Source organism: Truncatella angustata (genome assembly GCF_020726525.1).
Source record: "Truncatella angustata strain MPI-SDFR-AT-0073 chromosome Unknown BKA67scaffold_2, whole genome shotgun sequence".
Lineage (NCBI taxonomy): Eukaryota > Fungi > Ascomycota > Sordariomycetes > Amphisphaeriales > Sporocadaceae > Truncatella > Truncatella angustata.
Window position 1 is genome coordinate 2127562 of NW_025763382.1, and position 25050 is coordinate 2152611.

The 25050-nt window shown below is 50.7% G+C and overlaps 7 protein-coding genes across 7 annotated transcripts; 5 read left to right on the forward strand and 2 right to left on the reverse strand.

Moving 5' to 3' along the window:
• The first annotated feature begins 7237 nt into the window (after positions 1 to 7237).
• On the forward strand, positions 7238 to 7985 carry BKA67DRAFT_170990 (uncharacterized protein). The gene has a single exon (XM_046095223.1). The coding sequence runs from the start codon at positions 7391 to 7393 to the stop codon at positions 7787 to 7789; it is 399 nt and encodes a 132-aa protein (XP_045961067.1). The 5' UTR covers positions 7238 to 7390; the 3' UTR covers positions 7790 to 7985.
• Positions 7986 to 10467: 2482 nt separating this feature from the next.
• BKA67DRAFT_590646 (uncharacterized protein) lies at positions 10468 to 15726 on the forward strand (the record flags this gene model as incomplete). The annotated part of the gene is made up of 6 exons (XM_046104610.1): positions 10468 to 10642; positions 10697 to 10951; positions 11003 to 11129; positions 11180 to 11491; positions 11557 to 12807; positions 12858 to 15726. 6 exons carry the CDS (start codon positions 10468 to 10470, stop codon positions 15724 to 15726), a joined length of 4989 nt encoding a protein of 1662 aa, XP_045961068.1.
• Positions 15727 to 16848: 1122 nt separating this feature from the next.
• On the forward strand, positions 16849 to 17888 carry BKA67DRAFT_553335 (phosphatidylinositol N-acetylglucosaminyltransferase). Its single transcript, XM_046101902.1, has one exon. The coding sequence runs from the start codon at positions 17058 to 17060 to the stop codon at positions 17760 to 17762; it is 705 nt and encodes a 234-aa protein (XP_045961069.1). The 5' UTR covers positions 16849 to 17057; the 3' UTR covers positions 17763 to 17888.
• Positions 17889 to 17955: 67 nt separating this feature from the next.
• On the reverse strand, positions 17956 to 19689 carry BKA67DRAFT_514040 (pseudouridine synthase; the record flags this gene model as incomplete). The annotated part of the gene is made up of 2 exons (XM_046097621.1): positions 17956 to 19032; positions 19144 to 19689. 2 exons carry the CDS (start codon positions 19687 to 19689, stop codon positions 17956 to 17958), a joined length of 1623 nt encoding a protein of 540 aa, XP_045961070.1.
• A 433-nt stretch (positions 19690 to 20122) lies between these two features.
• Positions 20123 to 20816, forward strand: BKA67DRAFT_655143 (P-loop containing nucleoside triphosphate hydrolase protein; the record flags this gene model as incomplete). The annotated part of the gene is made up of 3 exons (XM_046106695.1): positions 20123 to 20193; positions 20256 to 20481; positions 20535 to 20816. 3 exons carry the CDS (start codon positions 20123 to 20125, stop codon positions 20814 to 20816), a joined length of 579 nt encoding a protein of 192 aa, XP_045961071.1.
• Positions 20817 to 20865: 49 nt separating this feature from the next.
• On the reverse strand, positions 20866 to 21611 carry BKA67DRAFT_171228 (RNA polymerase Rpb4-domain-containing protein). The gene is made up of 2 exons (XM_046095225.1): positions 21277 to 21611; positions 20866 to 21223 (listed from the first exon to the last, which is right to left on the reverse strand). Exons 1-2 carry the CDS (start codon positions 21406 to 21408, stop codon positions 20915 to 20917), a joined length of 441 nt encoding a protein of 146 aa, XP_045961072.1. The 5' UTR covers positions 21409 to 21611; the 3' UTR covers positions 20866 to 20914.
• Positions 21612 to 23097: 1486 nt separating this feature from the next.
• BKA67DRAFT_655145 (ribose-phosphate pyrophosphokinase 4) lies at positions 23098 to 24444 on the forward strand (the record flags this gene model as incomplete). The annotated part of the gene is made up of 2 exons (XM_046106696.1): positions 23098 to 24015; positions 24064 to 24444. 2 exons carry the CDS (start codon positions 23098 to 23100, stop codon positions 24442 to 24444), a joined length of 1299 nt encoding a protein of 432 aa, XP_045961073.1.
• Between the last annotated feature and the right edge of the window lie 606 nt (positions 24445 to 25050).

Consider the following 25050-nt stretch of genomic DNA (forward strand, 5'->3'; position numbering starts at 1 on the left):
TCATCTGGCCGGTCTGAAAAGACGCTTTGCGGCCGGCATCGCAATGCAATGCAAGGTCAAGCAGGATGATATTCCAATGACACGTGAATGGTGAATTGCTTCTCCTTCATCCCTATTCGACAAAAGGGATTTACTGGTGCGGGAAATATTGACAGGCGGAGTTATATATGTGTATGGAGTACTGTAGACAATGTGATTGATTCAGAAGCGTCGCATATCGCGCCTGTGTGCATCTCACTTGCCCGTCAACCCCCGTATCTCCAGTAGCAAATCGCAATCAACGAGTGACTTCTTAACAAATTTGGTGCAATCCTTGAGTACCACTCAAGATCGCAAGTTCTTGCTTGTCATTTCTCATCTCTTCAATCCAGCTTCTTAGCGAGCACTGTCGCTTTGATGCAAGACATTGAAAAAGTTTGCTTTCTAATACAATCAAAAGGAAGCACAGTACTTTAGCGAGAACTTTTGGGACTACGAGAGCATTTGAACACTGTGATGAGACCGGGATCTTGAACGTATTATCCGTGAGGATCCTCACGGAGGATGAAAAGGGGGCCATGTTCCGAAGTCCCCCGTCCTCAGAAGACCCCTGTCAGCCCTGCTCGAGACGGCGTACTAGTACTGGGCTTCAACGAGAGGTCTGAGAGCAGTCAAGAAGGTTCGACGACTGACCATCCACACACCCATCTGATATGTACAGCAGCCACCATTGCATGGCATTGTTCCTCTACAGCTGGCGTCGCGCTGACAATTTGCATATTACCGCATATCGGATTTGCACATCAGCGTTCATCGCGACTCCAATGCCTGTGTCGACGTGGTGTGCAAAGGGATTCAGCAGATGCAAGTCTTTCTGAACTGTATCGCAATGAGATTAGCAATAATTACATGCTACCTTGGGATCGGTACAATATGTTGCGAAGGTGGTGTTAGATATGATTGATTTGCCCATATCGATAGAAGCCCAAAAAGCAACAATGTGCGGCCAGCTTGGCCAGCCCAGCTGGTGGTAACGTTTCACCGCCATGTGTTATGTGCTGTATGTCGTCTGAAGTGCTTGCTTGCAGAATCCTGCAATAAAAACTCGAAATTTCAAGCACCGCGATGGGGATCCGGTACTTTTACAACCCTGTAACTCCCCTAGATTGCCATAGACCAGGCATCGCGGCGTTGAGTGGACCGCAGCGGCAGTAGCAGTGCGTTCCGTTGAGCGTATCCTATGCATATCTTGATTGTACTGGTTTAGATAGCATGCATCGATCTCGTTGTCAAAATACTCATTTGCCTCTCAAACTTTAGATGTGGTCAACCCCACGATGCTGCAGTTCTGGCCCACGATTGAAACCTGTCCGCGACCCCCCACACTTCGGCATGATTTTATACGGGCGGAGTTCGCTTCAGATAACGATGCCAAATTCAGCACCTCCGCATTATTGACATGAAATACAATTTGTGGCTAGGCAAAGCACTCGTTGCGGAACGTTTGGATAAGTAAGGTCAACATAGAGCGTCAAGAGTTTGACTGTCCCCGGAAGTTGCGGAATTCACGGACTTTTTCGCCCTCGAGGTAAGCATTATGACAAAACACAGACTATGTAACCCTGGAAGTTTTACTCCAGATACATGTACTCTAAATAGGCGGAGGTCTATCTACTAGCCTTCGAGCATACGGCCTTTTTTTCCTTATTTTTCTTGGCAGTTGGTATGTACAAGACGAGAATCAAGTCCGAGATAGTGATTTTTAAAGCAAAAAAGGCTGACTGACGACTTGGGACGTTTAATGAGTTTCATTATTATCAACTTATTTTGGGAATAGGAGAAGCGTACACATTCGTATAGTCTAGTAAGCAAGGGTTGGTGGTGGTCAGCATTTCCAGGGCCTGAATTGCGAACTGAGTCAAGAATGGATTTTTGAGTCGTGTTTCTCGTGGAACTACTTTACCGTGCAACTCTTCATATTTTACATACCAGAGCTTGCTCGCTCTGATAAGCGAAACCGGTCGGAAGAAGACCACCTTCACCCCCATGGACTTTCGCGATGTGTTCTGGTTGGTGGGAAATACGTACCCTCTAATATATCGAATGCTTGGAATCCAAGTACCAAGAACCGGAATTCAGCCATCGGCAAAGAAGCAAATATTGATACTTAGGCGACTACGAGCAAACAAGTACTTTCCCAGACTCATCCACGGATCTTGGCGTTGTCAAGAAATGAAGGAGGGATGGTAAGTAATAATTCTTCAGGATTCGGCCCACAACTATCAGTAACAATCATGACCATTGCAAAAATACTTTTTATCTATTGAACCTTTACCCCAGATTTAGACCCCAGGATTCTGGCTATTTTGTCAGACCTAATTATGGCCCGGGCTGATGGGAGGCGGGAGAGAAGTCCGGAGTAGCGTTCAGCCACAAGAAGATCGTCTGTCTCAAGCGCGTCTTGAGAATTTCTCACCTAAAAAGAGTCAGGCAATACGTCAAAGCACTGAGACTTTTGGACAGCATTTCCGAACCGAAACGCTCAGCTCGTTATGAGTTTGTATAGAGTAAATGGTTGCGATCTAACCGCGAATGCATGCTGTTAAGGGTTAGATTACACAAACGAGTCATTGCCTGGCCTTCCATGCGCCTTCTAGTGCCTTGGACAAGATCAGCGCTGCGCTCCGCTTCTCCGTCAGTCTGGCTATCTTAATCTCGGGCATTCGGGTGGTCAGCGAGCTTGTGGAGATGCCTCTTTTGACGGTCCAGCCAAATATGGAAATAACTGACAGCCGAGGCGGATAAGAAAAAGGAATTCCAGATTCCTAGTTTGGGTAATCTAGGCAGTGGCCAGACGCACCTGACATAGCGGTCAAGCGTTGAAACACGTTTATAGAACACCGTTACATTGCGAGACCGCAAGCAATGTCCTGGCATTGTGTATTGGACATGCAACGGGAGGTCGCCGGCATAGCGTCCCCCGCTGATCTACAATCGGGACCGACCAACCCCGAACACGTTGCTGGTCATTCGAAACACCAGAGATCTGGATTCGAGGTCGCGACTGGTGGCCTTCGATCGACACCAAGTTTCGCATGTACAATCCTCGTGTGAATCCCAGGACTCGGACGGAATCATAATCTCTGTACTGGTAGGGAAGACGATTCAGCGGCAAGGCAGCAATATCCAGTAGGTTGTACGGAGAGACTTACGTTAGCCCGGTATATCGTCAGCATTCCTATGATTACTGGCTAGCAAATAAACTCAGTGTGTGAAAGGTCTGACACGGCGAAAGGCGGAGCACTGCATGCAACAACAACTATGACTCAGGTGTGATGAAATCCCCATTTGATGAAATAGGATTCGGTGCCCGATATGAGTAGGTGTGTTCGCTGAGCTAAGGCCGTGTGGTCCAGTCCCAACAGGAACTTATTGTGTGACGCTATTGAACGGAGAGGAATACCACTGGCTGGAATAGGCTTGTGTGCGAGTCGTTGGCTTTAGGCGGTCTGAACGTCCTGCGTGTATTGGCTCATGGGCCGACAACACGGTTCAAATGCCTGCCAACCAGCCAGTCGGGACATGAAATAACATTTAATTTTGTTTTATTTGTACACAAACTCGTAACATGCTGCTTAGGTCTAGTTTTTCTTGATTTTCACCAGGGCCGGGGCAATGCTGACGTCGTTGGCTGAAAGCCGGCAATGTTGGATCCGGGGGATTCCTAATGATACAGTAACATGAAGGAGTCAGGAGTTGGGGGCTGTAAAAGCAACCATGTAAAAATAGACTGATCAAAAATGACTGAACTTCAGCGCATCGAGGATGGACGATGGGGCTTGGAAAGCAAACAGAAAGATAGTTTTACACCATGGCCCATTTCGCATAGCGTTGCTGGCAGAAAGCAAATTGTTATTCCGGGTGCTCGTACCGCGAACAAAAAAAGACCCTTTTCACCGCGGGAGACGGTCATCCTAGCGCGTCGGAAACGTCGCCGGGTGAAATCAGGCTTGAAAAGAAACGGTAAGAAGCAGCAATAGGAAAGATATTGATTGGCCCGGGGAGCAACCCATTGTGCTGACTCCATGTGGCGGTCTGGGCCTTTTGAACCAGTTGGGACTCTGACACTTTCCCAAGTCAGTGCCACACACCTAGAATTGATCCTAGTTAGTGGGTAGCCCGCCCTATTTGCGGCCCCACGGACCTTACAGTTAGGCGGTCGATACCCGCGGTGTCAGCATCCTAGGTTAATACAATCCCTTTAAGGCGGACAAGAAAATGCGTGGTTCAATCTTACCGCTACTTTCGCGTGGGGGAAGGGTGTCCATAGGCGTCCCTAGGCCCCCTGTTGCCTCCGTAGTCTCGGGGCAATATGAATCATGCCTCCCTTTGTTATATATCATTGTTATGCCTCGCTCACGTCAGGCTCTGGCTCGATTTGCTGTTTGACACTCAATAATATCCATAATACGCCAGTCAAGCTTGTCTTGCTCTTAGCAATCTTCCGTAGTACGGCCACATCTTGTGCTGCTTCCTTTTCCCGACGACTATAATACGCAACACTTTGCACCGCTTACACGCGCACACCCGAGTGGCGCATTCTGATCAGTAGAAATTGATCACCACCACGTTATTATTTCTTCTTCTTCCCGAAGTCGACCTACCGAAGGAACGAAACACAATGTACGGCTCCTACGGATCATATAGCTCTATGAGCTCGTTGGCACAACCGCTCGACATTGGTCCTAGTAGCTACCTTTCGAGGTCTGCAGCCTACCACCAGTCAACATGCGCGTTCCCTTCCTGGCCGCAACAATCGCGTGCCTCGTCTTACCTTTCCGACGATGATCTGCTTGATTTGGAGGACGATATCCATAGCGTTGCTAGCTCGAGCAGCAGCACCGCCTCAGGGTCGCCGTTCGTAACAGAGGAGGAGCTTTTGCGCATGCAAAGAGAACAGCAGGCAGCACAACAGCGTGAGGCGCTCAGACTCGTACTTGAGGAGAAGGAGCGCCGAAAGCAGGTCGCGAGGCACACGCGTCGTGGCTCCAACGGCTCGGCCAAGAAGAGCCCGAAGTCAAAGAGCAGTAGCGCCATGGCACCAATCTCCGAGGTTGTTGAGTGAGCGATGTATGACGTTTTGCTTTTGCGCGCATATGGAATGGTGAGTCACTTTCTACCCGCACACTCATTGCATCTGACACTAACGGCATGACTAGAAAGAGAATGACCTTTACGATCTTATGATACCCAAATGATACCCCCAACATTGATACCCCAGAGCGCAAGCTCGCTAGCGCCCGGCGCATTCAAGTCTGCATCAGAGAGAGACTTGTGGAGATAGCGCTTTGGTGGAAGGAGGCGAGCCAGATGTGCTTTGGTCATCAGGTCGACGTCCCAATGCACGTGGTGTGCAGTGAGGACGCTAGTTGGAGCGGTCCAGATGTGATGCGGTGGTGTGATGTCTTTGTACATCAGGGAAGGCAGTTTATCCTCTGTGGCCATTAATCTGACAGGGCCAAGACGCAAGTAGAAGATGGAAAATAATCGATGAGCAAGTGTCGTCGACTTTTCGCATGCACTTCAGGGTTCATGGTGTGTTGGATTCGTGCCGATAAGGGGGGTCGCATAATGGATTTTGGCCTTGATATAGCTGTGTGCAAATGATGGTGTTCTTGGAGAAATGCGGAGAATAGCCAAGCCTTCACAACGTTGATCTACTTACAACAATTAAATAATAATCACCTGAACAACACTGAAGCGGCCTGTTCCTGACAATTTTGTGACTCGCTTTATGTACAACCGAAGTTGGGGGGAAAAAAAACAAAAAAAACCAAGCATCCTAAACCCCCTAGCTCCCCCCAATAATAATCCTTGATGCTCGGAAGTGATGAGAATATATATTGGCTAATTCCTGAAGGCAGCACTATCGAACACGAAAAGCTAACGAAGTTCAGTTAGCTTCTCCTGTCGAAAAGCATGCAACGCATGTTGCCATGGTCGTCACCGCGACAAGCATCTGGGAGTCTGGGAGTCTTCCTCGTCTTCTACCATAGTAACCTAGCTGCATAGAGGAACCTTGAGGCTGACAGGGGTGAACGGGTAGTTTCGCTCACCTTATTGGGGTTTGTTGCACAAGGCAGTATGGTAACAGGGTGAACTTTACTATATTCGTCATGTATTTTGGTGTTTCGTCCAAATCCTGAGCCGATGCTGTTTAAAGGATAATACAATACTTCGCATTACCACAAATGGGCAATATTGTTTCTTGAGTCACATTCACCTATGATGTACAGATCAGTGTTAAGAAGTTCTCGGAAGTGCGGGAATACCCTTGGTAGAAAATAGAGCCGTGTGTGGCCTACCATTCCGCATAACATAAAACCCCTGAACATCCTACTCGTGGCTGGCGAAGTTATCAATAGACCTACTGCAAAAGATGCTGCACCCGATGCCTGATGTTTTGCATGTTCACATCTTTCTGGGGGTGGCTGGGACAAACATCATATGGGTCTGCAATATGCATATGGTAATCTCCAAATAGATGATATTACAGCCTCTCTGCCCGCCAAGACACCGCTCCGCCGGAACGGACATGGTAATCGTAGAGAAATCATGGAACTTCCTGAGAGCTAAATGTTTGACCGCTTCAAACTTGTCCCATATAATCACAGTGTTTCGGCCAATTGAACTCCTTTCAAGGTGTAGGCCGAGTTAATCACTATCACACCTCATGATACTCCACCATAGAGTGTGACAAGAACGGCGTGGCGTTCGTCGCCATGATTTCCAGAGGCCGAACTCACCAGAGGCTTGTATGCATCTGATCACAGCTCACATACAAGGTTTTTAGCGAGGTATGAGCGGAACTTCGGTTAGTGGCCATGGTGAGATTAGAGATATCCTTACCTACCGCCGTTGACACAGCCGTTGTCGCGTTGGGCATTCGACCAGGCGCATCAAATGCTTGTTCTGTTGGTTGTAGATCGCATACTGAGATACGCCAAGTAATACCACATAATCTAAAGATCGAATTAACCTGCATTATCTCTTTGGTCACAAACATAAAAGCAGACATCCTTCTCATGCGGGATTGCGAACGTCATTAAATTTAGAGGTCAGTCTGCACTTCGCCTCAAAAGCCCTCAAATTCTAGACATTGTCCCCTCAGCCGTACGGCACCGGGAGCTTAACAGGGTTGCATGCTCTTCCGCCGTTGCTTGCATTTCGGCGGAGGCTAACCATGCTTACCATAGCGGAAAGAAATCATGCCTTGCGGCCCGCGAGTCTTCGCATCATCATGCCCCTTGTACGTTGAATTTGGGGTCGTCAGCGGGCACCCAGTCAGGGATGCCCTGACCGTTGTCAAGTATAGTAGCAGGGGCCCAGATACTCAGCATCTACCGCGTCGATGATACTGCAGGTGCTGATGGGGTTTCTCCTGTACTGTAGCTCTCACTTGCGGCATCATTTCAACCGTCGTGCAACACGCCCTGCTCACTGGGGAGGGTGGCGACTAGACAGAGCAAGAGGTACCGAGATTGAGATGCGCCGCGCCCCTTCGCAACCCGGAGCACCGCTAACTAGGATCGTAGCGTCGTATGGCATGATATGCAAGGGGCCTAACACAGACATGGCTTCGCACAACCATTTCACGATGAGATGCGATATCAATATCATTTGTACGGCCGGCCATCTGCAGATACTTCTAGAAAGTCTGCAGCAAGAACCGCGGGGTAACAGCCAACGCAAGATGTCCTGCGTTGTACATACATCGTGGACTAGCCAATCTCTCCACGAGTATAAATGAATTGATGCACAGCTGTCCAACGAAGATGACCTCATGTCTTGACTTCGCAGTTGCAGCATGTGGCTTGATGCGTGCAGGGCTAACTCGACAATTGGGAGTTAGCAGACAAGATACAGCTTTGGGGGGGATCAAGGGAGTAGCGCAGCCCGTAATTATGTGCTCTCTCTTCTTCTATGATGACAAAGAGTACCATGAAACGCTTTTGATCCCATCGAGAGACGGGTATCCTTTCAGTGACTAACAAGACGAACAATCATGCTTTTTTGATATAACCTTCGGTCATTGACCTGTTTAGGTAACCCGAAATGAGTTGACCCTGGCGCGCGAAATCGCCGCGACTTGCGGACGATATTTGACTCTCGACAAGCAGCTTAACCGACTCTAGATAATGGTCAAATCTCGTGATTATGTCTGCTCACACTTGCTTTTGTTTTGTTTTGTGTGAAGCGGTATGCAACTATGCTTTATGTCATTGAACTCTATGCATGCTATGAAAGCCTGACTTACGGTCCTTTGACACTGCGACCTCGTTCAGTGAGCCACGAGACTCGAGCATGTCGTCGTGTTTGAGTGGCGTCAGGTCAGGTAACGTGGATGAACGTTGATAGCCATCGGTGAAGAACATGCAATGGTACGCATTGGGTTTTCCTTATGGCGGGGTACCTTGCAAGCGTATCAAGCCCCTGGGCCAGCATCGAACGTGAGGATGCTGTAATTGGAGATATTCACTGATTTAAACATGGCATGGCATGGCATTAGCAGTAAAAATGCCGTGCGAAGTGCTGTGCTATTCGCGAAAACGACTGTGGAATTTTGAACGGACCCCTGCATCTGTCAGCCAATGTGGTTACTCGTCACGCTTCTTTACCGCCGCGCTCAGTATTAGCTGATGATTTATAGCCAATCACCCCTCTGTCTCCTACCCACCCCTGAAGTTCACCAGCCAATCCTCGGCCATAAACGCCCTTCCACCACATCTACGCGCTACTGCGAGGAACGACGTGCGTCCACAATCCCTTTCTCAAAGCGTCCCCATCAACCATCTCTGCCCAACCACACGGCGAAGCCTTGCTATTCTCGCAGAGAACATTGCCATCAGCTAACAATCGTTGATTCACAAGTGAGCTACTAGTAGGGAACCGGCCCTAATCGCCCCCATTCATGCTTCGAAGCTATTGTCAGGCCAGCCCTAGGAGCCATCTCCTCAGCGACCTCGACAAGCCAGTTATCTGTCCTGGGTAGCCATCAATCTCACAGGTGAATCTTTCTTGGATCACGGGACACAGGGGCTCGCAGTATGACTGGACTTCATTTTACCGTTGAGGATCCGCAGAGGATCATGATTATATGTCTGAAGCACCACTGAGAGGCGTGGATAGCATATATCATGGCAAACCAGTGGAGCATATTTCTATCTCTAGCACTCGTGACTTCAAGCGAGCAGGAAGATAAGCCTCTCATCGAAGATTTCACGAGGCATTCATTCTGCGCTTGGTCAAGGAACATGCAATTCTCACTATTCGCTTGCGTCCATCTCTACTACCTCCTCCGCTGATGGGCCCGGATTTGTTCTACTATATGCCACATATTCTGTCAAGTGACAAGTCTAGGAAAGAGTCATCAAGCACAGGGGAGCCACAATGCACCAAAGACAGTAGCGAGGCTAATTATATCGGATATTGATAGTTTAGGGATCCCCTTGTCTTAAGCTACTGCATAACCAGCCAGTTACTTTCAACCACCGCAGTTCAATCACCTTGCTAACCCTGATCTTATTCCTTGTCAATTCGGCATGCAATGGCTGATCAGACCCCTGCGAGTCGCTGGGCCATGCAGACCTTGGCTTAGCCGGACCGTATCCGCTCTAGATTTGGCCGCTCGCTTCAATATGCAACTCGAGCCATTGACAGGCCAGGACGACTCTCCTGTTAGGCGCTGACCTTCTCAACACGGCGATAGAGCACTTATTTGCACTCACACATCCCCAAGCTCCGTTTTCATAGCATTTTCTTTGCTTCTTTGCATCTTGCTAGTGCGAACGCTGCCATTTTGCTTTTCGAATCTGGCCGCAGAAAATTCCACGAGGTCTCCTGCGAGACAAGCGCCAGCACACCGACTATCCAATATAGTTACACGAGTACTAACGCTTCGCACTTCCCACGAGGCGATCACCGCCCCAGAACAACGTTGCGCCGCACAGCTTAAACTTTTCCGGCCTTTGCCCTTCCACTATACTTCCAATTCTTCCCTAGAACAACTTAATCGTGCAAAAGAAAAGGCAATAAAGCAGTCGCCGGCGCCGCCCCCCGAGACACCACGCTACCGTATTACTTGAGGTGGTTCGCGATAACCTTGGATTGCTCTCGCTTGCTGTATGTCTGTTGGCATTCTCTGGATACACTGAGCTTTTTGGGAGAACACTGGTCCGGGAACGGGCAGCTGGGTGTTGCGCTCGATGGTCGGAAGCCGTATTGTGTAGCGCTCCCGCCTGCTCAGGTTACCCGAAGACTAAACTCGAGGAGGCAATCGCACGTGTAGGTGAGTCAATACGGATGTATGACGAGACATTCTCGGATTTATAAGACCTTGTTTGGGCATCCTCATACCAAAGCATCATGAGCGAAGCATTCCCCGGGGCTAGATATGCTGACTTGGCAATCCAGAACGAAACCACCCTGATGTCGTCCTCGAGTCATCAGGCGATGTCTCGCCATCGCCAAACCTCAGTCAGTTCGGCTGGGAGGTCTTCGAGAAAAGGAAAAATTGCTGGAGAGGCAAAGGATTTCACTTCGGCAACGCTGATGAAGTACTTTGAGCCCACAGCGGCCACGGCCTCTATGCTTTTGTACGGGCGTATGTGACCTTGTATTCCCATCCATACAGATTAACCGCTAACTATCACCTCAGAGGGATCTTCCGTTGTCGTTGCACATCATGATAGCCTTACAATAGAAAGGCGGTTTTCGCGGCATTCCTCAGAAGTGACGTTACTAGCAGTCGACACTCAAAGCGAAATTGGCGCTGGTCGACTGGTAGTAAGTTATGATGTCGATATGACAGCCATAGTATGGGATTTAATGACTGGAGACGAAGTGGCTCGCTTCGCGTCGTACGAAAACTTGACTTGCGCAGCTTGGATGCGCAACGGGAATGTAGCATTTGGTATGCTCGGTAGAAATTTGCTCGACATACTTTTCACTGACTCAATTGCAGGAAATTCCCAAGGTAACATTATATTATTCGAGCCGACTACTTCGGAACATATATCGGCAAGAACAATTGATCAAATAATGGTTACGGCAATTGCCCCTTCGGCAGATTGTCGTACTTTTGCTATTGGGTAAGTTCTGGAACGTACGTTCGCATTACGCTATGCTGACCATATAATAGATATCAGAACGGTTCTCTACTGATAGCAACCCTGCAACCAAGGTTCACTATTCTGCACAATTTGAGTACGTCGAGAGCACCGTCGCCAATTGTCAATCTGGCGTGGCATGCATCCTCGTCCCGCCAAAAAGCAGACATGTTGGCGGTACAGACCAATGACGGCGATCTCAGAGTCTGGAGCGTGGCAAAGTCTACGACGGGTGATGATCCTGCCAAAGTTGTCAGGATACTAAAGCGCACAGATAATTATCAGAATGGACCCAACTGGATGGGTTGGTCGAAGAATGGTCGCATTATCCAGTATTCCGATAGGTATGTCCACCATGCATGTTACGCGCGCGCTTAGTCACATTAGTAACTAACATCACTCGCCACAGTGAGACGCTCTCGTGGGATGTTCGAACAAAGCACGTCACTTATGACAGCATACCAACGCTTGAGCATGTTCGAGGTCTCGCTGTTTACGGGCCCGGTGCAACGTTGTTCACCTTGGGCGCCAACAACACAGTGCAGCAGTTCGATCTGAACACCCCATCAATGATGGTGGCAAATGTGCAACATCCAGCCAACCTTCTACCGCCCTCACCTCCAGTCTCTATTGAGGAGCAGGTCGAGCAGGGAATTGTTGTCATCGCCACCGATTCGGACTCGGCTTCAGTTCCTATCAACTCGGAAGTCTCTGAGAGTGATGAAGATCACATGTCCCCTTTAGCCAGGATTGTTAGAGGAGCTGATCCTTATGAGCAGGATCGCTACATGGCTGCGAGTCCGATATCTAGTAGAAGCCAGACGTCAACATTGTCTAAATCCTCTGCTGGATCAAGCACCCATGGACGGCACCCGCCATCTGTACTATCGCGTGGAATGACTGAGAACACTTACATCTCAACTGGATCGTCATTGAGATCCGCAGCTTTGCCGCCATTTGGAGACAAGGACGCTTACTCAATCAGTAGCGTCAGCTCAGCATCCATAACCTCATCCTCTCATGCATCCCGCCGTCAGCGGCCCTCGCGACTGAGAAATGAAGTTCCCAGAAGTCCCGATGATAACAAAGTCCATGATTTGTTCAAATTTACGCGCAGCAGACTTCATGACATTCCTTACAAGCGAGTCCCTCTGGCCGACCAGACTCGCCTAACTAATGAAGACTTGCGGCGGCAAATGCTGAGCATCATCTTCGGCTGGAACAAGGGGATCCAGGATCTTGTCCGTGATGAGATGTCGCGCCATCCGAATGGCTCCTCAGCTCGCATCCTCCTGGCCAAGTGGCTTGGCGACATCGATTCTGATATCATGACGGCCTCTGCGGAAAACATGACCTCATCGGATTGGATGTTACTCGCATTGAGCGGCATAGGAGGACAGGCTTCTCAGCACAAACTTGGCAGAGCTTACGTTCAAAGGCTTCTAGAAGGGGGCGACATTCATGCAGCTGCGACTATCATGATTGGTATGGGCGATCAAAACGATGCTATTGAAATATACGTTTCGCACAAGCGTTACATGGAGGCACTGATCCTACTTTGTCTCTACTACCCCAACGTTTGGGAACGGCAAGCCCAGATTATCAAGAAATGGGGGGAATTCGCTGTTCAACATGGCCAACAGCAGCTAGCAATCCGATGGTAAGCTTATCTCCCTTGTACTACTTTACGATTATGCTGAGTTAAGATAGTTTTGCTTGCACTGGGCAAGAATCCAGCGAACCGTGGACTTCTCCTTCTGCCGCTCAGGTCACCTTCCAAAGCCTCGACGCCACGATCCCTGAAGTGCTGAGTCCACCGCTCTCTCCTCCTGGACTCAATCGTGGCCCGCAACGCAGCATTGCGAAGACTTCTGCACTTAAGCTCATTACATCTTTCGGTGATCAGCAATCGAAGTCGAAGTTTTTCGCTGCTGGGGATGGTGGACAAACTCCTATCGCTGCGGGCGTAACCCCCATTGCCGAGTCTGCAGTTTCGCCGGGTGGTCGTGATCCTACAACAGCATTCCTCAAGCCATCATCCAGGAGTGCTCTCAACACTCCCGCGTCTGCTCGTGTAATGACGCCTGGAGGATTTGGACGCCCAAGACTGCCATCCATCGGTGAGGTTCGTGTAGAGGTCTCATCACCGCAAGTGAAGGAAACACGATCAAAGCGTTCTCATTCGAGAAAATCGTCCTACGAAGACCAGCAAGTCGTTGCTGGCCTCTCTTTGGCCAGGGCAGCTACTGCGAGCCCTATGATGATGAGAGATGTCCAGCGCGCCAAGCAGCCACCGCCACCATCACCTTCTCCAGAGTCATTCGCTGCGCTCATGGCCTCTGGCCGTAGCAGCAGAAATGGCGCACGTGACAGAGTACCGGACGGCATCGATTTAAAGCTTCAATCAATGGATGCCGCAGTCACTGGCGATGTAACATCACCAGAGCAGTCAATTGCGTCGTCAAATCGTTTCCACTGGCCTAGTCGTAGACGTGGTCCTGGGTCTGTTGCAAGTTCTGTCACGTCCAACTCAAGTGCTGGGCGAAGTCTACGAAGTGGCCATGGTGGCCGCAGCTTGAACAACTACATCCACAGCTTGGAAACAGCACAGCACTATTCCCAACGACAGCACAGCCGCGAGAGTAGTCGCCATCGCAAGGATGATCGGCAGGCTCGTAGCCGAGAGAGCAGCAGAAACCGAAAGGACCGCACTCGTGAGTCCTCGAGCGACCGCGGTCGAGGCATTGCCAGAAATTACACCCCCAAGCCAGCCAAGCATTCACCCACTTCTCCGGTTCCAATGTCCCCTGAGGATCTGCTTAATCTGAGCACACCAAGAATGAATGAGGCAACTGTCAGCAACGAGTCGGTTATTCCTCTACATCTGGACAGTCACGAGCCTTCAACAGTCCGAAAATCTAGCCAGATCCGGGTTTCAAGCAGGACATCTAGTCGAGGGCGACGGAGGAGCGCTGAGAGGCGACCTCCGGCTCTCGATTTACGTGGCAGAAGCAAAAGTCGCGGAGATGGATCGGTTGTGAGATCCCCTTCTTCGCCACTACCCATGTCCAGTCAAGCAGCCCAGTTCTACGTCGCTTCAGACGATGAGGAGGATTACAGGGCAGCTGTTGAAGCACAAGAGGCGTTCCGAGCAAAGCACAACGGCAGTCGTGGCGTAAAAGAACCCACTTCTCCTGCGGTTCATCGAGCCCGCGACACCTCTGAACCACGACGGAGACGTGCGAAGACTCCTGCGCTTGAGAACATTGTGGTCCCTCTCCAGCCAGCGACTCCAGCTGTCTCTGGGCCTGCACGTAGCGGCGACCTGAAGCAAATCATGACCGAGAGACAACTGAAGAAGGAGGCTGCTGCTCGTGAGCTTGAAGAACGCCGCAAATCACTTGCTCGCAGACCATCAGCTCCACCGATCCCTCATCCCCATGAACTCTCCCCAATCTACTCGCGTCCGCCGACGGCCTTTGAACTCCCATCCACCACGTTTATGCCTCCTCAGGATATTCCAAGGAGGAGTCAAACTGCAGACTTCACCAGGACCTCTTCTTACACACGGAGTGGCAACAGACCCGTCATCGGCCTGCCAGCTACCCCTAAGGCGATGAGACTCCAGTTCGAAAGCGGCGGTATGGGTAAGCCTAGTGTTCCTCCAATCCCGACGGCTTATGTCAAATCGTCGCCTTCATCATCTGGCCAGCCGTCGCCAGACAGATTTCCCCACAGCTCTCCCGATAAGTCGCCGAAAACAGAGGAGCCGGAGTCACTCTTGACGCTGCTTCCGTCCACTGTCTACTCCCCTCCGACACGCCCGAACATTGAAAGATGCATGTCTGCCCCGATTCCGGAGGAGCCCACGTCCAATACCGGTCTACCACTGTACCCTTCTCAGTCCACCGGCAGACATGGGAGGCACAGTTCTGTGTCAAGGAAGATGAGCGTACCAGATGCTCAAACTCCTAGCCGTGGCATTGATGAGGTCATGGGCGGCCCAAGGCACTCACGACAAGCTTCACGTGAGGACCAGATCCCTCCTCCTCCACCGCCGCCTCCGATCTTGAGTCAGTTACAGCACTTGGCCACCCCTCCGCCGCCTCCTCCTGCTCCTCTACCCGGCATGCGACCACAGGTCTTCGGTGGATCGGGCACCATCGAGATCGTCATGGACGAATCCGATAACGAAAATGTCCCTGTCGCGGTTCCCATGAGCGAGGTGGTCGTACCCATTATCGCACCCCCAGCACCAAGAAATAGCAGCCACGCTCGGGGACGCAGCATCTCAGACAAAGACAACAGCATCGCTGGACGCTTTAGCCGCGCCACTGAACGCATGCGATCAGCCAGCCGTGGCCGCAGCAACTCCATCCTCGGAAGCCGGACCAAGTCTCCTGAGCAGACTTCTCCCTATGAGAGTGTCTTGCCTCCAGTGAGCTACACTGTCCCCCAACAACAAGCCGTTCAGGCCCAGATGGTGGAGAGGCACCCCCGCGAAGTCCGAGCCGCCTATCAGCAACAACAGCAGCAGCAAGCCTATTCCACTGGACTTTTAGAGAACGAGATGTTTTAGATTGCATTCACCCATATCGTCCGTGCACAACAACATATCCCTTAATCCGATTCCCACATATGCATGGCGTTGGCGCTTTCGTTGCTCGAAATCTTCTTTTTGATACCATTTCTTCTCACGACTTATATACTTGCCTCCATTCTTGCATCCGCAATGGAAGACAGGCAAAAACTTTTTTATTCATTTTCAAGCTACAGCATTTTCTGCACAAGCACAAATAACGGCCGCTTTTCATTCTAGAACACTTGTAAACTTCGCATCTACCATTTGACGTGGATTCCCGATACGCAGGGAGCGGTGGAGTAGGGGATGGGCATAAACGATACCAGGATAGCATTGGACTTCCACTTTTTTTTTACCAACATGTTACGGCCACACGGCAATGTACAGAATGAACGCGCGGGAGACTTGGGGGATGGTGGTACTCCAAAAGCAGCGTTGAAGGTTAACAAAATTTGAAGAAAATGAAATGTGCGGGAAGGAACTTAACGACATTTACAAAGCTGCCTCACGGCACCTTGTTTACGATTTCAATGACAGGATTATGTTAATTTTCGGTTGATTTTCTTTTGGAAGGCACCTCAGGTACCTTAAGTAGTCGAGAATAAAGAAATCTAGAAAAAGATTTAAACATTGTATGTCGTTTATGTTGAGACTTGTTAGGTATGTATATAATAAGATGAAAGAAAAGAAACAGAAAAAAAGAAAAAGAATAGTGGAGTTGACAATCTCCATCTCAATCCACCAGCTCAAATCCCCGAGCGAACGTGATCCAGCGCGCCATGCGACGGGGGAGATGCTCTGCTGAGTGAAACCTCCCTGAAGCGTATTCTCCATTTCCTAAGGAATCCCAATCAACACGAGTTTCCTACGCGGATGGGACACCACCGCAGCATTCGCACTGGGCGAAGCATCGGGGGATCTGACGGAATTGAACATGGCGGGTTGAGAATTACAAGTGCCTTCGTACCAATTTGACCATTACAGTCGAAAGAAATTGGCTTAAATCTAAACTAAGAGCACTACAGCGGGTCGTTGCCGAATTTCATCCGAAGATTTGCCCGCCGAAATCATGACTGCATACAATAGGCAATAAGCATCGCGCTTTTTGGGGGAGGGACTGACTACTCGTGCACGCTATAGTAATCACTTTCAAGCTCTGGTGTAACCCCGGTTGTTCTTTGCGCAACTCAAGATGCTTCCCAAACACTTCGCCAGACGCTCATGATACCGTTCCCGGCATAGGACACTCGAAATCGGCAATACCGGGGAAACCCTGCAATCAGTTGGCCTTGAGAGAGAAGGGGGCTGCAGCAGTCTCTCCGCCAAAGATGCTCACAACAGCACCACGCCTACACATCCGGCGCCCCTCGCCAACGACCACCGAGTTCACCGTCTCGACGCTCCCGCCACAGACGCTCCCGCTCCGCCTCCTCCTTGCCGTCGTGAACACCGCGCGCCTGCTCCTAGGCCTCCTGCTCCTGCTCCTCCTCTACGCAAAATGGACGCTCTCGCCCTACACCACCGCCTCCCCGGCCACCGCCCCCGTCCGTCCCTCTGAGGCCGTGTCCCTCGACTTCGTTCTGTACCTGTTCCACCTATCCCTTACGTCGCCGCCCGGCCGCTTCGCCGGCCGCCTGGCCTCCGCAACGCCCTTCTGGGCGCTGCTCCCCGCCAGCCTGTTCCTCCTGTACGCGACCGTCCAGCGCATCCACGCCAGGGAGTCCCTGCTGGTGCTGAGGGGGCTCGGCATCCAGACCTCGAGCTCGGGCGCGACGATACTGGGCGGGCCCGCCACGCGGTTCATCCCCACGGAGAAGATCCAGGACGTGCTGATCAACGAGGCGTTCCGCGGGTTTGAGGTTAGGTACTACCTCGTGGTCGTCGTCGAGGGCGAGGAGGAGGTCGTCGTCGTGTTCCCGAAGCTGCTGCCGAGACGGGACGTCGTGGAGAAGGTCTGGAGGGGCGTCAGGGGCTGCTTGTTTGAGGCGCGGCAGAGGAACATGGGGAGGAATGGGAAATCAAATACGTTGTGAGGTCGTATCTCGAAAGAAAAGAAAGAAAGCGATAAGAAAATGCATACTAGGAGTTTTGGAATATGATACCCGGGATTAGATGAATACATCCACGATTTAATTGCTGCGCGCGGACTATGGGCACATCTTCTATCTATACTATCTTTTAATGACAAGGGCCCTGACGTCCTTGGTTTCTTTTCTTTTCTTTTTGTCACCCCGACTGTTCGCTTACGTCGTCTTTCTTGGTAAACTTTGGTTTCTTTCGTTCTTCCCGCCAGTGGTCAGCGTTTCTGTACCCCTTTCGCTTGGCCTCCCGGTCATATGTCTCTTCCGGCGACGGCAGGGTAGACTTCTGTGACATGGGCCGGTATTTGCCCACCAGGCGCTCCCTGTTACCGCCCTCGAAGGTCCTCTGGCTGAGAGCTACGTGCGGCGGCGCCCTGGGGTCCAGCCTCTTGTTGATGTCTGCTAGCCCAGCCACGATATCCAGGAGCTGGCCAGACAGTATCTCGTCCATCTTTCTCTCTCGCCAGAACTCCCACATGTCGTCCACAAGTCCGAACGCTCCATGCTTATTCAATGGGTTGTCCTCGCCCAGCCATACCCAGTCAATGGCGTCTTTCCGCTCTGCGTCGCCCTCCTTGGGGAATATGCAGTCCCACAGGACCAACGGGTGCTCGTTTGCCAGCACGTAGTTCGGCCTTCTCGGCTGTGCCTTGAAGTCGAGTAGCTGGTCCACGATCTCGGGCTTTTCCAACCCTTGCCCCACCATGAAGATCACAGCTACCATGCACCGGATCTGGTGCCACAAGAAGGCTGAGCCCCGGACGTGGAAATAGTAGACCTTGGGACATTTTGTCTCCTCCGCCATGTCGGTCCCGGTGGGCGTAGGCTGGAACTCCTGCCGGCTCAGGTATGGCAGCGCTGTTTCCGAATCTTTCACCTCGACAATATCGCACTCGAAGATCCTCCGCTCAAAGTTCTTGATCAGCTTGCTCGGATCGATTTTGCAGAAATTACGAAAGTCGTGGGCGCCCTCAAATTTCTTGGCCGCTTCCCGCATAGCTTCGATGTCAAGCCAGCCATCTTTGATCTTCGGCGTCGCCTCGGGGTGCTCAAGGCTCTTTGGAATAGGCGAGTAAGCCGGCTGCGTGAAGAAATATCGATATTGCCTTTCTTTGCAGTCATGACGAGCTGAAAATTGTGCCGGGACAGTCGGGCACCAGGCCAGTACCCTGATATCTGAGGGCAACAGACGGTTCAGGAGCTTGCAGTACTGAATCTCGTCCTTGAAGTCATCGAATGGCTTCTCTGCTTCGGGCATCCCATCCGCAGGTGCTTCTCCTTTCGTGGCGTCGCTTCCCTCTGCGGCTGATGCAACAGTGCCTTTCATCTCCACGTCTTCTGAAGCTGCATTCTCTTCCTTCTCCTTCGGCAGCGGCCGATTACTCCTCACCCTAATGCCAATGACCTGTCCGAAAGCACTCACGCCACGATCTGTGCGCCCGCACTTGCTATACTCCCAGTCCTCCCAGCGGACCTCCCCCGGGTCCTTCGGCATGATAAGACAGCTCTTGACGAGCACTTTCCAGAGCTCCTCTTCAATGGTCGAGAGCGACGAGCTGGCCTGAAACTCGAAGCCGCCATAATTCTTGCCAATGTATGCAAGCTTGAAGGCAACAAGACGGGTTGTGTACTTGGAGGGGTCAATCTTCTTGTCCGTGTTCCTCTTTCTGGGCTTCAGCGCGCGGTCGCCGGACGCTGCGCCTGACGGTGCTTCTCGCGACTGGGATGCCTGAGAAGGAGCCGACGAGGTAACAGCAGCAGCAACATCAGCCGATGCTGAAGCAGAAGCAGAGGTTTTGATGCGCTCTGCCTCGAGTTCATGAACACGTTTGATCAGGGCCTCCTTGGTCCATCTCAGATAATCTGGTTTCCTGTCCATATTCAGGGGCTTGACCTGCAGCCCCTTGGGTTGCGCTTGTGATTGGGTTGCAATGAAGCGATTCTGGCAAAGTTTTGTCGCGTTGTGTAAGCGAACACCGGGCGGAAGGAATCCCAACAGCCCAAAGCGACCAGTGTGATTATTGAGTACCTTCATACATGCTATTCAGGAAAGAGTTTCCCCGGAACTGTTTCGGCGACTCAGTCTTATACTACTGTGAAATACTGCACAACAAAATCGTGCAGTGTGTGGCGCTTCTACACAACTGCTCTAGTCCGCCCCGCAAAAACCTAGGCGCGGTAAGTACTTGCGTTACATATTAATAATTGCCAGCACCGATAAGCTGAACAACTCCTCCTGGCGATTCAAACATTTCAACGGCCCAACAATGCTGCAGGACGCTGTAACTGAATAATTTTATTTCTCAAAGAATATGGCGGAGTTACTGCCCATCAAGATATTGCTATTGGGCGATGAGAAGGTTGGAAAGTCTACGTTTCTAGCGTACGTCAACGCTTTGTTTCAATCCCCGTTCATGTGTGGTCTAACCATATACCTCACTGAAGTCGCATGAGTAAAGGAAGCACAGAGCTTGAGGGGAGAACCGACATCCACTTATTACGTGACATGGATCAGCCATTCGTTTTTGAAGCAAGAAATAAGAAAGGAGGATATCGACTTGAGTTTTATGACACATCTAGTCCTGAGAGCTGGCGCCTGCTCAAACCAGATCTGGTGATTATTTGTTATGATATCAGTCAAAGGCTGACCCTGATCAATATGCAAAGAATTGTCAGTAATCGCTGATGAACATCCCCGGTCCCCTCCAGCTAATACTTTCGCAGTGGATTAACGAGGTCCGCTCAACCTTCCAACACGAGGACCAACTGCCTATCGTGATACTAGGTCTCAAGCGGGACTTGAGATCTGAGCAGGACCCCAACGGAATTATTTACCCACAAGAGGCGTATAAAGTGAGTCAGGAGATGAGGGCCGACAAGTATGCTGAATGTTCAGCTGTGACTGGTGAGCTGTTTAAACTAGCCTTCGAGGAGATATTCAGCACAGCCATGAAAACCACCACGGCTGTTGGCGGGCAGAGCGAGGGTGGCTGTGTTGCCATGTAATCAAGCCAAAATCTCACTAGCTATCGGAGGGGAAGCTTTTTCTTCTTCTTCGCCTCATGAATTCGAGTTTGGAGTATCCTTCGGGAGCTTTCCGGTCCTCACTGGTCTTCGGTCGTCTCCATCACGTCCTCCTCGGCTGCTTCATCCTCGGGAAACTGACCAAGCACTTCTGCAATGCCGGCGGAAATGTTTTCTTGCTCCGTCTCTCCGAATCTGACTTCCATATCCTCAATTACCGTGTTGAGGGCCACGGGATTTGTCGGGCGAACATTGAGGATCATGATCATCTCACCCTTTGTAATATCGTAAGGTCTCAGTTTCTCCAGCAGTTTTGTGATTGATTGCTCATCATATGTGCTTGGCTTTTGACTCAAGGGTCCTGGATGTGTTTCAAAGTATTGAAGCAGCTAAACAAAGATATGGTTATTTTGTAGCAGAAACCCAGGGCATGGTTGCTCACCTCTCTGCGCAATGTCTCTAAGTTGCCCGGGCCCCTCCGCTTTTGTTCTTGATATTGCTTTGCCTGGTTTTGCAGGAATTGGTAGACCTCCACGTTGGTCAAAACGGCTGATTGCGCTTCCAATACCTTCATTGCGATCGAGAATATGAGATTGGTGCTTAATTAGGACGTCTAGGATAAAGAGCGGTAACCTGTTCCGAGATTTCCCTTGTGTTGATGGTGGTGTAGGTAGTAGTGGCTTGGGCGGTATATGGCTTAGCAAATTCTCCCTTGGTACTAGCTCTCGAGATTGCGCTGCGGTGATAATAACTGTAACACAAGCAGGGACTGGTGCAGCTTTGTAACCCAGTCGCAGAAGCTAACAACAGCCTCGTGTGGCAAACCGAAATTCTTGCTGGAATGAAAGACAAAGCTGCGGTGAGGCCTGCCGGCTGCCTCCATTCAAGCAATTCCTTACTCATAGGGCAGGGAGGCCGAGCGCCGAATTTGCATTTGATATGGATTGGCCACAAGTGGTTGACTCATGGCTCATAGTAACTTACTTGTCAGATTGTAGCAGTGTAGTGGGGTTTCTTGCTTGGGGTTTGCTGGATCTCCAGGGCTCAAAAATGGATTTTGGATTTTTCAGGGCCAGGCCTCGAGCGAGCATGAATTTCAACCTGAAGCTAACGTTTTGACTTACATGTGAAAGCAACCGGTCTGGGTACACAGTTTTAAGCTCTATCATATATGTATGTAAAATAGAGTGTTCAAAGAGGCCACGAGCTCTCAAGAGGAGGATTTTTTGTTTTCATTGTTTGGTGCATTTCTGACACCAGTCAGATGCTTCCTACTAGTCTAGTAATACAATTCGTTGAACCACGGGACTAATTGCTGTTATTGTTGGCTGCATTCAGGTGGCATACTCGGATGAGTACCTAGTTATGTACTGTAGGTACCTAATACGCGCAGGTAGGGCATTGCATCATTGCCTGTGCACCACTTCGAATGGCAGATCCAGGGGCTGGCATTCGTCAATTCCGTGCTTGTCAGTGAGGTTTAGGCAATTTGACCCCTCTCTCTTACTGTTCCACAAGCCTCCCCTACCCCACTAAGCGAGACAAAAAATCTTTTCTCCACAGTCGACTTGCTGTGAGGAGGAAAAGAGCGAAGGGAAAAAAAAAAAAAAAGAGTCAGATTGGAGAGCTTGGAGACGAACCAACAGCACCTAAGTTAGCACTAAGGTGCAGTACCTCAATTGACTTGGACGCCCGCTGCCGGGAGAAATCTTTTTTTATCTCGATCCGTACCTCACATCCCCCAAGACTCTCCCAAATATCTTATAGACCAGGGCTCTGGAATAGAAGTCATGGCTTTTCTTTAACAATCTGCCCCCATAATTTTCCTCACTCTACCCCACGAGAACGAGCACGAGCCTGAGCAGCGAACACACTACACAGTTCTGACTGCATCCGCTGCCTGCCTCCAGCTCGCTTTTCGCCGGCAAAGTACTGCTCCTCCCCCGATCCCAAGGTCTCAGTCTCGAAAAGCTACCCTCGGCTTCATTTGTGCCGTCGAACCTCCGCGACCGGTCAGTAATATCCTCACTTTTCTACAACCTGGCGAACTTCACTCTGGAAGTCCCGTTCAGCTTCTAGACGAACGTGCTTGGCTGAGATCAAGACAAGGCAAGAGCGCATACACCTATTCCATCAACAGAACTTGAGGGCTTCTGCTCTGCCCTGCTCTGCTCTGCGCTCCCCGCGTGTCGTGTCGTATCAGTTATCTCCCGAGGACCCCACCATCTGTCTGCAAGCCAGGTTACTACGTCACGCGGACAATATGGTGCGCAACATTGTCGTTCTCGGTGGTAACTCCCACCCGGAGCTCGTCAACAGCATTTGCAGTATCCTGGGAGTTCCCCCCTGCGATAGAATCCTCTCGAGTTTCTCTGTAGGCGAGACCCGATGTGAGATCCAGGATTCCGTGCGCGGCAAGGATGTCTACATCATTCAGTCGGGAGGCGGAAAGGTCAACGACCATTTCGTCGATCTTTGTATCATGATATCTGCTTGCAAAACTGGATCCGCCAGAAGAGTCACCGCAGTCCTGCCATTGTTCCCATACTCCAGACAACCTGACCTGCCCTATAACAAGGTAGGCGCGCCTCTGTCGAAACAGCCCTCTTCGCTTCCTAATGGACAATACACATTCGAAAGCGTCCCGGCTACGCCCGCTCCCGGGATCCCAAAGAGTGCCGGGCTTGCTAACGGCATCGACGGGCTCAGCAAGAGGCTCAACAAGTCCACCCTTGCAGAGACCAATGGCAACAGCAGGACACCGGCAGCTGGCAACGCAGGTGACAGCTACTTCAAGCGCGTGGATTCCGCCCCAGCTATTCCTCAGACCCCGCTGAGAAGCTTTACAACACACGACTACGAGAAGAAGCCTGTTCCGAATTTCGTACCGAAGCCTGGTTACAAGCAGTGGGTTGCACAGGCTGGTACCTTGGTCGCTGATCTCTTGACCTGCTCTGGTGCCGACCACATCATCACACTTGACCTGCATGATCCGCAGTACCAAGGCTTCTTCGATGTGCCTGTGGACAATCTCTACGGCAGACCCCTGCTGAAGCGATACATCACATCGAACATACCCAACTACAAGGATGCCGTTGTTGTCAGTCCGGATGCCGGTGGTGCAAAGAGAGCAACCGCCATTGCAGACAGTCTGAACATGGACTTTGCTCTAATTCACAAGGTAATGTGCTCGTTTTCATAAAAGTGCTCCATCCCTAAGTCTATTTAGGAACGTCGTCCCACCAAGATCACGGACCGCCAGAATGCCACCATGATGCTTGTGGGAGATGTCGCCAATCGTGTTTGTGTTTTGGTTGATGATTTGGCCGACACTTCCAACACGATTACGAGAGCTGCCAAGCTCCTGAAGAAGGAAGGAGCTACCGCCGTGTATGCTCTCATCACTCATGGCGTCCTCAGCGGCGACGCAATCTCCCGCATCAATGCCTCTGCAATCGACAAGCTCGTCGTGACAAATTCCGTTCCGCAAGGAGAGCACAAGCGCATGTGCCCCAAGCTCGAGGTGCTTGATATTGGTCCGGCCTTCGGCGAGGCTATCAGGCGCGTACACCATGGCGAATCCATTAGCGTTCTTTTCCAGTACGAATAAGTCGTACGTTTCTGTTACCAACTCGACTTATTCTTGCATTATCCATAAATGGCGGCGGCGTTCGACAGAACCCAGCAAGGAGGGTCACATTCGATGGGTGGCTATCATTCTTGCTATCGTGCATACCGAGATCTTGGCGTTCTGAGTCTCAATTTTGGTCATTTTCGCATTCGTGACTTTTCCTATAAAGTCTGCACGAGCCTCTGCATTAAAGGCCGTCTTTCACTCACCGGAGAGAAAGAGTGGAATCGGTAAACTAGACATATAGAAAACAGTCCTACTAGGTCTGCTTTCCTGTGCATATTCGTGATTCATGTCGTAGACTACCTGTTGCGTGTTCATACGTAGGGGTGTGCATCCCGCATCTCTTAATTGTACGATACGATTGCTAAGCGCATATCGTTGTAAGGCCATGCCCTTGCGTCAAAAAGATAAATACAAGAGAAAACATCTTCAATATGAGAATTTTGTGAATGCTACTTTGTGCTTGTGTCTCGTGCAAGTGGGCTGTCCCGCCCACTAACAACTAGCAGCAATCAGGTCATCTTCGTTAGCATTGGCGTACAATAGTATCACACAGGGCGGCTGCCCTCTCTGAGTAATAAA

Excerpts from the sequence above, each read along its gene's own strand:
- BKA67DRAFT_170990 (XM_046095223.1), top strand. The coding sequence starts at position 7,391 with ATGATACTGCAGGTGCTGATGGGGTTTCTCCTGTACTGTAGCTCTCAC.
- BKA67DRAFT_553335 (XM_046101902.1), top strand. The coding sequence starts at position 17,058 with ATGCTCACAACAGCACCACGCCTACACATCCGGCGCCCCTCGCCAACG.
- BKA67DRAFT_171228 (XM_046095225.1), bottom strand. The coding sequence starts at position 21,408 with ATGAAGGTATTGGAAGCGCAATCAGCCGTTTTGACCAACGTGGAGGTC. Across the intron at positions 21,224-21,276 it reads TAGAGACATTGCGCAGAGAG|CTGCTTCAATACTTTGAAAC; the intron begins GTGAGCAACCAT and ends ATCTTTGTTTAG.